This window comes from Pristis pectinata, chromosome 2 (genome assembly GCF_009764475.1).
Source record: "Pristis pectinata isolate sPriPec2 chromosome 2, sPriPec2.1.pri, whole genome shotgun sequence".
In the NCBI taxonomy this organism is placed as follows: Eukaryota; Metazoa; Chordata; class Chondrichthyes; order Rhinopristiformes; family Pristidae; genus Pristis; species Pristis pectinata.
In genome coordinates this window covers 53,877,462-53,893,624 of record NC_067406.1, presented here as the reverse complement: position 1 = coordinate 53,893,624, position 16,163 = coordinate 53,877,462, and the positions used below count along the sequence as shown (strand labels likewise).

The 16,163-nt window shown below is 40.2% G+C and overlaps 1 protein-coding gene across 1 annotated transcript in view; it reads right to left on the bottom strand.

Annotated features, from left to right (window-relative positions):
• Positions 1 to 16,163, bottom strand: part of ipo11 (importin 11) — a 325,504-nt gene that overhangs the window by 254,572 nt on the left and 54,769 nt on the right. Inside the window, exon 16 of the mRNA XM_052010436.1 lies at positions 14,090 to 14,216. Coding sequence (XP_051866396.1) covers positions 14,090 to 14,216 — 127 coding nt within the window. The remainder of the gene's footprint in view (positions 1 to 14,089; positions 14,217 to 16,163) is intronic.

The following is a 16,163-nucleotide window of genomic DNA, read 5'->3' as shown; positions in this document are numbered from 1 at the left end:
ACTATACAGGGTACTGGTGAGGCTGCACCTGGATTACTGCGTGCAGTTCTGGGCTCCTTACTTGGGGAAAGATATACTGGTTTTGGAGGCGGTGCAGAGGAGGTTCACTAGGTTGATTCCAGAGTTGTGGGGGTTATCCTATGAGTCGCCTGGGACTATACTCGCTGGAATTCAGAAGAATGACAAGGGATCTTATAGAAAGGTATAAGATTATGAATGGGATAGATAAGATAGAGGCAGGAAAGTTTCCACTGATAGTTGAGACGAGAACCAGCGGATATAGCCTCAAGATTCGGAGAAATAGATTTGGGATGGAGATAAGGAAAAAATGCTTTTCCCAGAGAGTAGTCAATCTGTGAAATGTTCTGCCCAGAGAAGCAGTAGAGGCTACCTCATTAAATATATTTAAGACACAGTTAGATAGATTTTTGCATAGCAGGGGAATTAAGGGTTATTGGGAAAAGGCAGTTAGGTGGATCTGAGTCCATGACCAGATCAGCCATGATCTTATTGAATGGCGGAGCAGGCTCGATGGCCTACTCCTGCTCCTATTTCTTATAAGAACAAGAACATTTGGAGAGGTATAATATGATTAGAAATAGTCAACATGGCTTTGTCAAGGGCAGGTCCTGTCTTACGAGCCTGAATGAATTTTTTGAGGATGTGACTAAACACATCGATGAAGGAAGAGTAGTAGATGTAGTGTATATGGATTTCAGCAAGGCATTTGATAAGGTACCCCATGCAAGGCTTATTGAGAAAGTAAGGAGGCATGGGATCCAAGGGGACATTGCTTTGTGGATCCAGAACTGACTTGCCCATGAAGGCAAAAAGTGGTTGTTGACAGGTTGTATTTTGCATGGAGGTCGGTGACCAGTGGTATGCCTCAGGGATCTGTTCTGGGACCCTTACTCTTCGTGAATTTTATAAATGACCTGGATGTGGAAGTGGAGGGATGGGTTAGTAAGTTTGCTGATGACACAAAGGTTGGAGGTGTTGTGGATAGTGTGGAGGGCTGTCAGAGGTTACAGCGGGACATAGATAGGATGCAAAACTGGGCTGAGAAGTGGCAGATGCAGTTCAACCCAGATAAGAAGAATGACAAGGGATCTTACAGAAAGGTATTGGTAGGTCAAATATGATGGCAGAATATAGTATTAATGGTAAGACTCTTGGCAGTGTGGAGGATCAGAAGGACCTTGGGGTCCGAGTCCATAGGACGCTCAAAGCAGCTGCACAGGTTGACTCTGTGGTGAAGAAGGCATATGGTGTATTGTCCTTCATCCATCGTGGAATTGAATTTAGGAGTTGAGAGGTAATGTTGCAGCTATATAGAACGCTGGTCAGACCCCACCTGGAGTACTGTGCTCAGTTCTGGTCATCTCACTACGGGAAGGATGTGGAAGCCATAGAAAGGGTGCAGAAGAGATTTACAAGGATGTTGCCTGGATTGGGGAGCATGCCTTATGAAAACAGGTTGAGTGAACTCGGCCTTTTCTCCTTGGAGCGACGGAGGATGAGAGGTGACTTGATAGAGGTGTATAAGATGATAAGAGGCATTGATCGTGTGGATAGTCAGAGGCTTCTTCCCCAGAGCTAAAGCGATTGCCACAAGAGGACACAGGTTTAAGGTGCTGGGGAGTAGGTACAGAGGAGATGTGAGGGGTAAGTTTTTAACTCAGAGAGTGGTGAGTGCGTGGAATGGGCTGCTGGCAACGGTGGTGGAGGTGGATATGATAGGGTCTTTTAAGAGTCTTTTGGATAGGTACATGGAGCTTAGAAAAACAGAGGGCTATGGGTAAGCCTAGTAATTTCTAAGGTAGGGACATGTTCGGCACAACTTTGTGGTCCGAAGGGCCTGTATTGTGCTGTAGGTTTTCTATGTTTCTATGTTCTATGTTTCTATAACCAGGTAGTGGTGAGATTGTTATGATCACTAAGGACCAAAGGTGGTTAGAGGGGACTAGCTGCGAGTTGGGAGATAAAATGGTAGCCGGGATTTACTGGTTAAGCTTACAATTCAATAAGGACGTACTCCTGCTGTCCCTTGTTCGCAAACAAAAAGTGCTGTAAAGGCACCCAACCTTGCAGATTTAGCCTTTCTTGTTGATTTTCTTCTGCCAGATTCGTGACGTCTGGGAAACCCCAATATCCTGTGCATAATAATTGGAATTCTGCTTAGATTGAATGCACACAGCATTACAATATTTAAATATGAAACTCACTTTCCACGGCCTCCATTCAACTTGACGGGTTCAGGATTAGTTTCAGGCTTCCCCCACATCTAAGGGCTCAAAACAACATCTTTGGGAGTGAAGATTCAGACCTTAATATTAAAATATCCTACCTCACTGCTTATTGTCAAAATACGATCCCTCCCTATTGTTCAAGGTTATTAATACCCCTGATACTTTATCAGTTCTTTGCATTAACTACAACCCCCAAATGTAGCAGCAGTATCCACAAAGTGTGATACTGTACTGCAAAAACCAGAATCCACTTTGTGTAAATAACAAGTAACAGTTGGCAGATTTAACCATGCACATTTCATATTTTGTTCCCTGCTTGCTATCCATTGTGCTCTGCATCTCCTGACTCTACATTTGTTGTTGTTATGAGTCCACAATATTAGTGATGAATCTACTTAAAAATCCAAAATATGACATCTACATCTTATTTATTCATTCTGGGGATCTAGGCATTACTGGAAGGTCAGCATTTCAGCATTTAGTCTGTGCAAACAGTGCAGCTTGCTCAGCTATTTGAGAGGACAGTCATGAGTAAACAACATTACTCTAGGTCTGAAGTCAGATAAAGGCCAAACAGGGTAAAGATCATACTTTTCTTTAAATCAGATATTTCATGGCTACTATTATTACTGATATCCAGTTTTTATTATTGATATATTTAATTAATTTAAATTCCCCATGCAGAGATTCCAACTTATGTTACCAGGTCATTAATTCAGATCTCTGGATTATGAATGCAATTGTGTTACCATGATACCACAGGATTACTCAATGGAAAAGCAGCTTTACAGGCACCTGAAAGTAGAGATCCAGCAGAATAACTGTGACCCAAAGAATAGTTGGTGGATGGAGAAAGCGCAGAAGGCTCAGCAATTCACTGACAACCATGACATGCATGGGTTCCACAGCTGCTTACACACCAAACTCAAAGCCCCACCTCAATGATCTCCTTAACCGTGACTCAGCCCTTGATGTGAGTAGCCTTGAATTCAACCCATACCATCCTACTCAGGCCAACATTTCTGTCATGCCTGAGCGACAATAAGTCAAGACGATCATATATCAAATCAAAAAGAACAAAGCTTCAGGAGCAGACAGTGTCTCTACTGAAAGCCTAAAAAAACTCTGTGATGAAGAATGTTATCCGCAAATCCACAATTTCATCATTTACATCAGGGAAGAGAAGATTATACCAGGGCCCTCAAAGATGCCATAATCATTACCATCTTTAAGAAAGTAGGACTGTGGTAACTACAGAGAGGTCAGCCTGTTGACTGCCAGAAAAAGTCTTTGCCAGGATCCTTCTCAACCAACTCCTCCCAGTGGATTTCATTCACCTCCAGACTCTTCAGAACCAATGGGAAGCAGTTCAATTTATAGTGAATACACTCCAGAACAAGGTCAGATGAACCTCAGCAGTCAAGCTACGATGTGCAGAAAAGCTTTCGTTTGCATTGGTTTAGAGGCCAAGTTCCAAGCCATCATCAACTTGTCCACTAAAGCATACAAGAATGGGCTTTACACGCAACATCTGTAAGACCAAGGTTCTCTACCAACTGCCCCTCTTTGCATCACACTCCCCTCTGATAACAAACATTCAAGGAGAACCTCGAGAAAATTTGGACCATTTCCCATGAGTTACCTCTTGGCAAAGGCTGAGATCAATGATGAAACTCACTACAGCCTTCAATGTGCCATCACAGCCTATGGTCAATTAATGAAAAGAATATATGAAGATCAAGATCTCAGAAATGGTACAGATTACTCATTGAGGAGTAGTGATTCCTGTCCTTCTATATGCTGCTGAGATCTGGACAACCTACAGCAAGCATCTCAGGGCACTGGAAAAATAGCACTAATGTTGTCACTGTACAATATTATAAATTCACTGGAAGGGTACGAAAGCTAACATCAGTATCCTCTCCCTGGCCTATGTCCCCAGCTCTGAGGCTCTTATTTTTCTCAGTCAGCTATCCTGGGCAGACCACGTCATATGTGTGCGTAACACTGAACTCCCCAACCAGACTCTGTTCTAAGCTGTCAGGGAATGAGAATACTAGACAGACAGAAAAATATGATTCTCAGATGTGCTCGCTGTTTCCTTGAAAGAGTGCAACAACCCCACCAATCACTGGGACGCTCTAGCCCATGAGCATTTAGAATAGAGGAATGTTTTCGATTGTATTCAAAACCTCAAGGCCATACAGTAGGAGCACATAGAAGTTCTGTGTAAGCGTGGAAGGAGCAGACCATCTCACAAACTGCCCACCCACTCACCCCATCAGCCACCTCCTGCACCATCAGAGGAAGAGTCTACAGTTCCCACTTTAACCTCACTAGCCACTTCAGAGTCCAGAAAACTAGAGTATAAGCAAGTCATCCTTGATCCTCAGAGACGACTTAAAAAGATGATACCATGGGGTCATAACATCCAATTAACTGATGTACTCTATCTGTTGCACCACAAAATAAGAAAGGTAGCAACCAACATGTAGACAACAGGCTCCTACAAATGACAATGCATCCATGGCCAGATAATCACTTATGCTGAGTTGAGTGACGAATATTTGCCAGGGCACCAGGAATATCTACTCCGCTCTTCAAAAGAGTTCCATGGCTTTTTGCTTTATATTCACCTGGGAGAACAGATAAGGGTTTAGCGCTTTATCCACAACATGGAACTTCCAACGGTACTGTACTGGTTAATTAGATCCCATCTCTTATTCTACCTTAAATGTCTTCATGCTTTTTTAATATCGTCTTCTAAAATCACGTCCACCATGTTAGTCTCCCGGCAAATAACGAGGCAAAGTAATTTTTTTTTAAATGTCTGCCAGTTTGCCATCATTACCAGCGAGTCTGTGTGCCTTTAACCATATTTTGATTTCTTTTTTATGATTTTGTGCCTTGAGGAAACTTATCATACTTTTTGATAATTTCATTGTTATTTTCTCCTTACTTACCATTTTTTCCCCACAAATTCTTCCTATTTAATGTTATATTTTGTCATTCTGTATTATGAATATATTTAATTTACAGCTTTTTCCATTCTTCCCTCATCTCTTTATTCATTTATGCTGCACCATTTATGATGCACAATTCCAGTTTAATCTTTTTTTTGGTTGCTTATTTCTCCTGGATTCTGTTCATCACTTTAATACTTCCTCGATGTTTATTGTTTTTTGCTTGCCAGTCAGTTTTCCAATTTATTGTTCCTGGTTTCATTCTCATGCTCCTTAAAATCAGTCCCTTGTACTACTTCAATCTTTTTCTGATCTATTATATTAACATTTTTCTTTTGATCATTAATCTATGAAGTTGTGATTACAACTGCCTCGATGTTCCAACATGACAGCTTCTGGTTCAGTTCTGTCTCTTGAGAGCCAAGATTCACTGTTAAAAATGAGGTTAAAAGCTTCCATAATTATTAACCTATTTCCTCTATTTCATGCCTGTTTCTATGTTTCTTTCTCTATTGTCCTTATCTCTTTATTCATTCATGATGCACCATAATGCTATTTTGTTCATTTTTTTCCCCAATTTGGCCATTTCTCTCCCCATTTTCGCCATTTCTCCTGGATCCTCTTCATTACTGGTTTCTTGTGGCTATTGGATTGTATTGCTTGCCGGTCAGTACTTCCAATTTTCTTCCCTTGGTCTCTTTCTTGTCCCCTTAAAATCAGTTTCTTGTATTACTTCAATCGTTTACTGATCCGTTCTTAACAATTTTCTTTTGATCAATAACCTTAGTAAGTTATGATTACAAATGTCCAATATTCCACACTGACAACTTCTGTCATCTATTCTGGTTCAGTTCTGGCTCTTGTGGGGCAAGATACACCAAGTGAGAAAGGAGTCCTTAAAAAATTGCTAAAAATGAGAGATTAATTCTTTTTATTTTGATATCTTCAAGTGATTAAAAGTACTGGTGCTTTACATACTCCAATGTAACTATATTTATTATTAGGTAGAAATCAGAGAGGAGCAGTGTAGCATATATATTCCATATGATGGAATGTAACCTGTGGTGGTCCTCCAGGGATCTGCAGTGGAGTCTCATCTTTTTATTATTTTTCTCAATGACTTTGAAAAAGAGAGAGTGATATATCAAAGTTTCCCAAAAACACCAATTTAGCACTCTTAGTATATGTGTGAGCAGGAAGTGGCAAAGGAGCATTTACAAATTAAGTAAATGGCAAAGCTGTGCCATACTGAGTATGCAGGGAGAAAAAAGCTAGGGATCATTCACTTAAATCTAAAAAGATGGAGTATCTCCTTAACAGTGAAGTAATTGAAACAAAGCTGAGAGGTTAACTCACCATGTACATGGTGAAATCATATTCAAAAAATAATTTAGAAGTTTAATGGAATGAAAGCCTTTATTCAAGGAGAACTGGAAAACAATAAGGTGGGAAGCTGCAAAATGCTCTGATTACACTGTGACTGTATAAGTGGTCAGCTCTAGTTAATGCATCACAGGATAGCAGAATTGGCCTTGGAAGCCATAGCAGATTCACCAGAATAATACTAGAATTCAAAGAGTTAATATGAGCTCAGGTTGTAAAGATCAGACTTGTATTACCTTGAGATTAAGTCCTGGTCAAACTCAAGTGTTTCAGACTTCTTAGGGATGGTAGAGAGGCAATCCAGAACAATGGGACTTAAAATTACAGCTGAGCCATAAAGGAAGCACTTGTCACAAACTGTAGCAGAAATCTGGGACATGCTTCCTCAGGAAGAGTTGAAGCTAGTTCAATTTGAAAATTAAAAACGGAGGCTTATATGTGAAAACAAGGGAGGCATGACTCGCTGGTAACGGCTTTGAAATGTATATATTCAAGTTGATGGATTGGGCAGACTTAGTAGCTTCCCTTCCAACATACCACTGAACATCTTCCTCCAGCCTGATAAACAAGTATTCACCAAGGCTCTTTCCAGCACCTTTTCCACATCCTCCACATAGATACCTTTTCTCATTTACTAATTTACAATTTCTCATTTATAATATCAGCAATACCACGACTAGTACCATTCAATATCTCCTAGTCTCCCCTCTGTCATAGAACTTTTGTTTTTTTCCATTTTCCTGCAACTTAAAACTTGTTTGTTTCTTTCTCAGTTCTGATAAAAGGTCATCAATTTGAAAGGTTATCTTTGTTTCTTTCTCCGTAGATACTGCTTCACGGTAGTATTAACTAGATATTGGTGAAACCAAGAACTGAATAAAATTCTCTCGCTGTTATTGGCAAGAGCCAGTTCACCTCAAGTTCATGGATAAGCAAAAAAAATAGAAAATGCAGTTAATGCTAAAACACCAGCTATTTCCCTTTTCATTGATATGCCTAATTTGTTTAGTATTCCCAGCTTTCTCAAGCTGTCCTGCCTCTTTCAAATAATTCTGCAAAGGCCCATATTACTGTTCCTGCATCACCTTTAACATTCCACCCTTTATATTTCCTTTCATCTGTTTTCCTTGGTATTCCCTTGTAAACTATTACCTGCTTAGCTTCTTATCCCATATCCAGGTTTTATATCATCTGTAAATTTTGAAATAATATCTCAAACAAGCCAGGTTATTAATGCTCCTCAAGGAATGGTTTCAGTACCTTCCGACATACTCCTTTCTCCAGCCCAAAACATAACTGTTCAGACATCTCTTTCTGCCCCCAAACTAATTCTCACTTTGCTGACAACAAACATCTTCTGGAAAATTGGTTTATTATTGTCATATGTACCAAGTTACAGTGAAAAGCTTTGTTTTGCATGCTATCCATACAGATCATTTCATTACATCAATACATTGAAGTAGTACAAGGGAAACGTGATAACAGAATGCAGAATAAAGTGTTACAGTTACAGAGAAAGTGCAGTGCAGGCAGACAATAAGGTGCAAGGCCATGATGAGGTAAGATTATGAGGTCAAGAGTCCATCTTATTATACAAGGTCAATAGACATTATAATAGCAGGTTAGAAGCTGTCCTTGAGCCTGGTGGTACGGGCTTTCGTGCTTTTATATCTTCGGCTCGACGGGAAGGGGGAGCAGAGAGAATGTCCTGGTGGCTGGAGTCTTTGATTATGGAGGCTGTTTTACCGAGGCAGCAAGAAGTGTAGACAGAGTCCATGGAGGGGAGGCTGTTTTCTGTGATGTGCTGAGCTGTGTCTGCAACTTTCTGCAGTTTCTTGCGGTCTCAGGCAGAGCAGTTGCCATACCAAGCTGTGGTGCATACGATTAGGATGCTTTCTATGGTGGATCTACAAGAATTGGTGAGGGTCAACAGGGACATGACTGTTTTCTTTAGCCTCCTGAACAAGAGATGCTGGTGCGCTTTCTTGGCCGTGACATCCACATGGTTGGACCAGGACAGGCTATTGATGTTCATTCCCAGGAACTTGAAGCTCTCCACCCTCTTGAACTCAGCACCATTGATGTAAGCAGGAGCATGTGCACCGACCCCCTTCCTGAAGTCAATGACCAGCTCTTTTGCTGACATTGAGGGACAGGTTATTGTCATGACAGCTTGCTACTAGGCTCTCTATCTCCTTCGTGTACTCCGAATTCTATCTCCTTCCTGTACTACGAATGGATTTTGAAAATCCATAAACACTACAACAACAGCACAACCATGATACTTCATCAAGTCAGTAATACCTGAACTGCTTTGAAAACCTTGGTGTTGCTTTATTAATACGTATGCCCCCAAATGCTTTATTAATCTTGCTTTTGATTTCCAATTCTTGCAGTTCTTTCCACCACCAAGATTAAACTTTTCTTGATGGGTTTATCTTGACATGTTTTTCTAAACAATCGTGTAATATTTGCAATACACAAGCCTTCTAACACCAACCAGTATGCAAGGATGACTATAGCCAAGTCCCTGCACAATTCTGACCCTCGCTCCTCACAACAGTCTTGAACGCATCCCATCCCAATCTGGTGAATTACTAATTTACCTATAATGAGCTTTTCTCATACCTCAGAGACACAAGAGACTGCAGATCCTTGATGCAGGGTTTTGACCAGAAATGTCGACAATTCCTTTCCTCCAACAGGTGCTGCTCAACCCGCTGAGTTCCTCCAGCAGATTGTTTTTCTAGTACCTCCTCTAACATTATAGTTTTTTTCAAGCATATCTAATATCCCAACTAGTTCCTCGTTTACTACAACTTTAGAACCAGCTTCTTCCATTGCAACAGATTAAAAACCATGCCATGTTCTCTACTTGCATGGATCTCCTTTATGGTCCTGAATTGGGTACATATGCTCATGCTATTCATTTACTGTTCATATACGTATAGAGAAGACCTTTTGATTACATTGATGTTAACTCTCGATCTACTTTCATAGGCCTAATTTACTTTTCTATACCTCCTTTGATCTTATACTTGGTCTGATTCTTAATCACAACATCCACCTGACTCTGGACATACAGTACATCCCCTTTTTCTGCTGCACCCTATTCTCTCTTTTTGATCATTTTGATCTACTTTTCCCCTAGTGGGAATATATCAGGCCAAGACCCAAACAATCTCTTCCTCAAAAGCCACCCATGATTCAATTACAGTAAAGGTCCATGCTGTCCTTTCTCTCCATCTACACGAATCTCATCTGTCTGCATTAGGACCGCATCCTTTTATGCTTTGCCTATTGAAGTGTCTGGCTAAGTGCCCCTTATACATAGTAACTGCATCTGATTCCACCACCCCCTCTGGCAACACGTCTCAGATACCAACCACTCCACGTTAAAAAAAAGGTTTCCTCTCAGATACCCTTATAAACACTTTCCTTTCACCTTAAACCCATGTCCTCTTGTTTTTGATACCCCTACCATGCTAAAAAAAAATCTCAACTATCTACCATATTTATGCCTCTCATAATCTTATATAGTTCTATCAGGTGATGAGGCTCTCTTTTGTGGTTTCTTTCCTTTCCAAATTTTCAGAATGCTTAGAGTCCTGGCATCACCCTTGTAAATTTGTGCTTTAATGGTTCTATAAGCCAATGTGTTCATCTTGAAATGTGCTGCATAGAATTGAATAGAGCACTCCGGAATGGGAACTGTCAAGTCAGTTTACAACTCTATCCAATAAGTGGGAGTCTTTTAGACGTGAAATAATGAGATTTCAGGGCCAAGTAAGAATGAATGGTAAGGACGGCAAGTCCAAGGAACTCTTAATGTCAAGATTCATTGAGAGTTGAACAAAGTAAAAAAGCACAAGGCAGAATAAAGAGGAAAACACTTTTACAGAGGAAAGTAGTTGTGGCGTCAGAGGTCAATTATCACAGCCGCAGGACATCACTTGGCAGTTCCACAGGGCAATGTCCTAGGCCCAAATATCTTCAGCTACTTCATTATTATTTTCATTCCATCTTAGGGTCAGAAGTGAGGATGTTCACTAATGATTGCACAATGTTCAATTCTACTCACAACCAACACCTCAGACAATGAAGCAATCTATGCTCACATGTAGTAAGACCTAGACAACACTCTGACATAGGCTGATAAGTACAGGGTAACATTTATGCCACAGAAGTGCCAGTCAAGGACCAATTCCAACAAGAGAGTCTAATCACCTATCCTTGACACTCATTAGCATTAGCACAGCTGAGACCCCACTATCAATACCCTAGGGGTCACTACTGACCAGGAACTCAATTGGACCAGCCACATGAAAAACAGAGGTACAAGAGCAGATCAGAGGCAGGGTATCCGCAATAAGTGACTCACCACCTGATACCCCATCTACAAGCCAGGCATGTGGAGGAATACTCTCCACTTGCCTAGATGAGTGCAGCTCCAACAACTCTCTAAAACCTTGAGACCACCCTAGACATAGTAGTGGCTTGATTTGCTCTCCATCAACCACTATAAACATTCATTCCCTCCACTACTGGAACAGTGGTTGCTGTGTGCATCATCTACAAAATACATTGCAGTTACACACCTAGGATCCTTCAACAGCCCCTCCCAAATCCACAATGTCTGCAAGGAAAAAGGCACCAGGTGCATGGGAACACCATAACTTGCAGGTCTCCTCCAAGTCCCACACCATCCTGACTTGGGAATATATTGTCATCCTTCATCATCACTGGGTTTTAATTCTTGTACTCCCTGCACAACAGCACTATGAGAGTACATTCACAAAGAGAACAACTCACTATCACCTTCTTGGGGCAATTAGAGATGGGCAAGAAATCCTGTCTTTGCCAGGAACACCCAGATCCCAAGAATAAATTTTTTAAAAAACTTGCATTGGAGACTCAACATGACGCAGGATATTTTAATCCTTGAATTCCTGCAGAAGCTAAGCCAGTTTACTATGCACAAAATCCTGATTGGGGCAACTTATACTTTTAAAAGTTAGAATAACAAAAAAAACTTCTCAAGTACCCTCAAAGCAATGTCCAGAATTTCTAGTCAAACTAGAAGGCGCTTGCTGAATTTAACAAATATCACCACAAAGACTTCTCAGTGTCCATGGCAAAATTAGCAGTCAATGCAACCTTGGGATCCACCAATTATGATGCAATTTAGTACCCTAAGGAGCCAATCCTGTTAAAGGATTCTCACATTCTGCATATGATAAAACAATTGCAATCAGTTTCTTTAAAATTGCAAAATAAAATTGAAGCATTAATGATATTTATGTAGAAACTGAAACATTACCAATAAAGTAATTTTTAAAACCCCTCTATATTTTAAACAATCTTGTAAAAACAATATCATAATACAGTTTGAAACTCTTTGATCTGACGGTCTTGGGACCTGACATGCCAGACCACAAAATCCAGACCACAGAAATTGCCCCTGATCATCTTCCTCTGAGCAGGAGAGCAGTTCTTTTTAAGAATAGATACTTCCCAGGTCAGATAAGGGTTCAGAGAACTATCCATACCCTGAAGTTTCTGTAAGTGGAGCACACTGTCAGCCGAGATCCCAAAAGTTGCACTGGGTTAGTTAGCTACAGATTAGTAAAGATCTTAATTAATTTAGAATATTAGTTATATCTTATTTATAATTAATTAGTACAGATCTGTACTACAGATTCAAAACATGCAGACCCACAGAAGATGCTGGACCACAGATTGCCAGACTAAAGAATTTCAACCTGTACTCAAAATTTCCACTGAAGGCTTGAGAGTTTGCTGAAAAGTAATTATGACTTGGTATGAATTAAAAGTTTATTTAGGCACGAAGTAGGCATAAACTTTTCAAGATATTTTATAATGCGATGTAAATAAATGGCTTAAATTAATTTCAGCTTTTCTGAACTAAAGTGAAAGAGATGCAATGGTGCAGAATGTAGAAGCATCCTGAATCATTGACAGCAAGTTCAGGATTTCTGCATTAATTCACGTATGCACATGAAAACTCCAAGTCACTTCCAGTTTTATAGTGATGACAGTGATGATGAGAAATAATTTTGTTATCATTACAACTGCATTTTACAGAAGGAACGGGGAAAGATTTTTATTCTCAGAGTGACACAAGATATGACATATCGCATTGATAAAAGCCAGTTTGGTACCACAGTTGAGATGGCACATTAATTAGGGGACTTCAAGTATGAAGCAGTTAGAAATAAGGACACAGATATGGGCAGCAACAGCACATTCAGGGACTTCAGTTAACAAGTTATAAATGGAATGGTTGCCAACAAGGACAGAAGGCTCAGTGGTTGCTTTTTGGGAAAATGTGGGACAGGTGTGATGAACAAATAGTTGAAGGAGTAATTGAGAGTTCAAGAACAACGAATGCATGGAAACTTGGTTGACTCCCACAAGAAGGAAACAAGCTCTGTGGCCTTACTTGTCCATGCTGACCGAGATGCCCGTCTACACTAATCCCATTTTCCTGAATTTGGCCCGTATCCCTCCGTTCCTTTTCTATCCACGTAACTGTCAAAATGGTTTTTAACACTGTTATTGTTCCTGCTTCTACCACCTCCTGTGGCAGCTTGTTCCATATTCCCACCACCCTCTGGGTGGAAAACCTTCCCCTAGGATAGCACCAAGTTAGGGGTGCTGCCTCACAGCTCCAGAGACCTGGGTTTGATTCCAATTTCAGATGCTATGCATGTGGAGCTTGCACATCCTAGTGCTTTTCACCAGGTGCTCTGGTTTTATCAGATGTACCACTAGTTTAATTGCTACTGTAACTTATTTCCAAATGTAACTAAGTGACAAAAAGAATCAAAGTGGAATTTATGGCAGAGAAAGCTGCAAAGCTACAGGGAAATAAAAAGGGGAAAATACCACAAATGGGGTTGCCCTGCTGTGAGCCAACATGGATCCAATGGCTCAAATAGCCTCATTCTGTGCCATAAGTAAAACTGGCTCAATAAGGAGTGTAGAAGAGCCTGCACAGCAACTTCAAGGTTGCCTAGAAACAAGTTGCCAACCCGGTGAAATTCAACACAAAACTAAATGCATGACAAGCTGTGGAATCACCACGTAAAAGATTCAGTGACTCCACAATCAACACTGCAGTCCTCTCACATCCAATCATGAATTCTCACTCTAAGAGGGCTGTGGAGGCTCAGTTACTAAGTATATTGAAAAAAAAATCAACAGTTTTTTGTTTAGATATTATCAGAATCAAGGCATGTGGGGTTAGAGTAGAAAAATAGCACTTTGGTAAAAGATAAGCCATGATCTTATTGAATGGCAGAACGAGCAGGAAAGGCAGAATGTTCTATTCCTGCTTCTATTTCTATTTCTATTTCTTCAACTTAATGAATGGCACATATACAAACTACTATAGTTAACAGAAAAATGTAGTTAATTAATTGTGCAAAATTTCAGTATTCATTAAAATATAAATTCAATTTTAAACCTTACCACACGATCTTGGTCCTGCATGAGATTAAGGATGGCCTCGTACAACATCGGTCTTAATTCTGATTTAAATTTTACAGAAATCCATTGACCAATCAACCAAATCACTCTACGCCGAATAAGCTTGTATCTATGCATCAAAGATAAACAGGGTGATTACACGTAAGCAATCTTTTTAAAGGAAGTATTGTAATAAATCAAAATTAACAATACTAGCTCCAATGAACAATACCCAACCAACAAATATTAACAAAACCTGTCACATTCAATTAGTGCCTATTATAGAGGCATCCATGAACAGTTCCCAGAAAAACAAAATTAATTCCTGTTCAGTTAATCAAATTATTAATGCAATTTGGATTTGGCTTATTGTAGAACAAAATAAAATTTCCACCATATTTTTAATTGCAACCTAGGATTCTGATCAATAAGTTCTAGAAATCTCTGGAAAGGATGAGCCTACCAATATGAAAATTTACTAATACATATATTCTCAAGTAGAGTTCAAATATCATCAACAACATAAATGCATGCAAGTTTCTGCATTTTCCTCCCATCCTGCAAAAAGAAAGCAAAAACAATTTGAGTAAAGTTCCTATGCAGGAAAGCTTGAAAACTTGCAAGGTCCTCACATGCACTGCTTGACAAATACAGTACCTTCTAATTAATGTTTCCCAATATGCCAGTACTTTTAATCCACCTCATGAATTTATCATATTCATTCAGAAATCACTAGAGCATAATCTTGTTGCTGTCTAAGAGAATAGATTAGTTTGAGGAGTCTCTGCCAACCATCGTCTCATCCACAAAATGGGAAAATTGTATTTTAAGAGACAGCAGCCACAGCAGTTTCGATGAGATTATCCATGTGATCCAGCACAATGGGAGGAGAAGAAATGGGAAGGCAGAGCCTGGGGCAGAGGAAGCAATTCAGGAGAAAGGAAAAAAGGACGAAGTCAGAACCCTGGTCAGTATTGTAATCTGTTAGATCTGGGAGTGCAAATGCAAAAGAAGTGGCGTTATCGGGTGACAGTGAACTCGTGGATTAAGTTGCCATATTCATGATATGGAGAGAAGGAAAAGGGAAAGAGAAAGAAAGATGTGGCAAAAGGGAAAGAAATGCAGCAAGGAGAGATGGACAAGAGGCATGGTAAGTGCAGGAAGGAAGAAGCGAATAGACCAGAAGAGAGTTGGGTGGTGGGAGGGAGGATGAGAAGATACATGAGAGGGCAAGAGCATGCATCCTAATAGAGGATTAAAAGGAGTTCATCCATGGATAGTGGAGAGGTAGGTGGGAAGTGGGTGGGGAAGAAGGTCAGGGAGGGATGGATGAAAGTGCGGGCAGGCAGAAAGAAGGAAGGAAGGAGGTGAAGAGGAGAAATAGCTAAGGGTTTAAAAACTTAAATTGGATATAGGACATGAGGGTGTAATGAAAGTACAGCTGAGGTGGGGCATAGGTTTGATAAAAAGAGAGAAATGAACACAAAGAAAGGTTGGGAGTAAAGTAACAAAGGTGGCCAAATGAGCCGTGGGAAGCAAAGAAAAGGCAAGGAAACGTGACAAATGGGAGAGGGTCTGGCACGAATAGTGGGAAATGAAGTCAAGAAGTGGGGGAGAACATGTAAAATGTCAGTTCTCGCCTCCACTTCCATCTCCCAGTCACTTTGCCGTTTGTAGTCTCAACCTCAGCCATGTGAGGGATCCATTCCGTACACCTTGCCCCTTTGGTCCTCACTGAACATCCCATTGCCAATGTTTTGACCAACTGTCTTAATGCCTCTCCTTTCACTCAATATTGATTTCTGGCTGGTTACTTTGTTTAGAGCATTATGGGACATCTTATTATATCTGATATTACACTAATGTTATACAAAGGGGCACTTGCTCAAGAGCTTCAATTGCTTGTTTAGACAATACAAGGAAGGTAGGCTCAATAAAGTCACTAATTTGTTTTTGATTGATGAGTTCAAGCTTGCATCATTTTTCTAATTTAAGAGAATAGAGTAAAAGGTGCAAATAGAACTTCATCTAGGCCAAAAATAATCAGAAAATCCACATGTATTCAATGAATAATGAT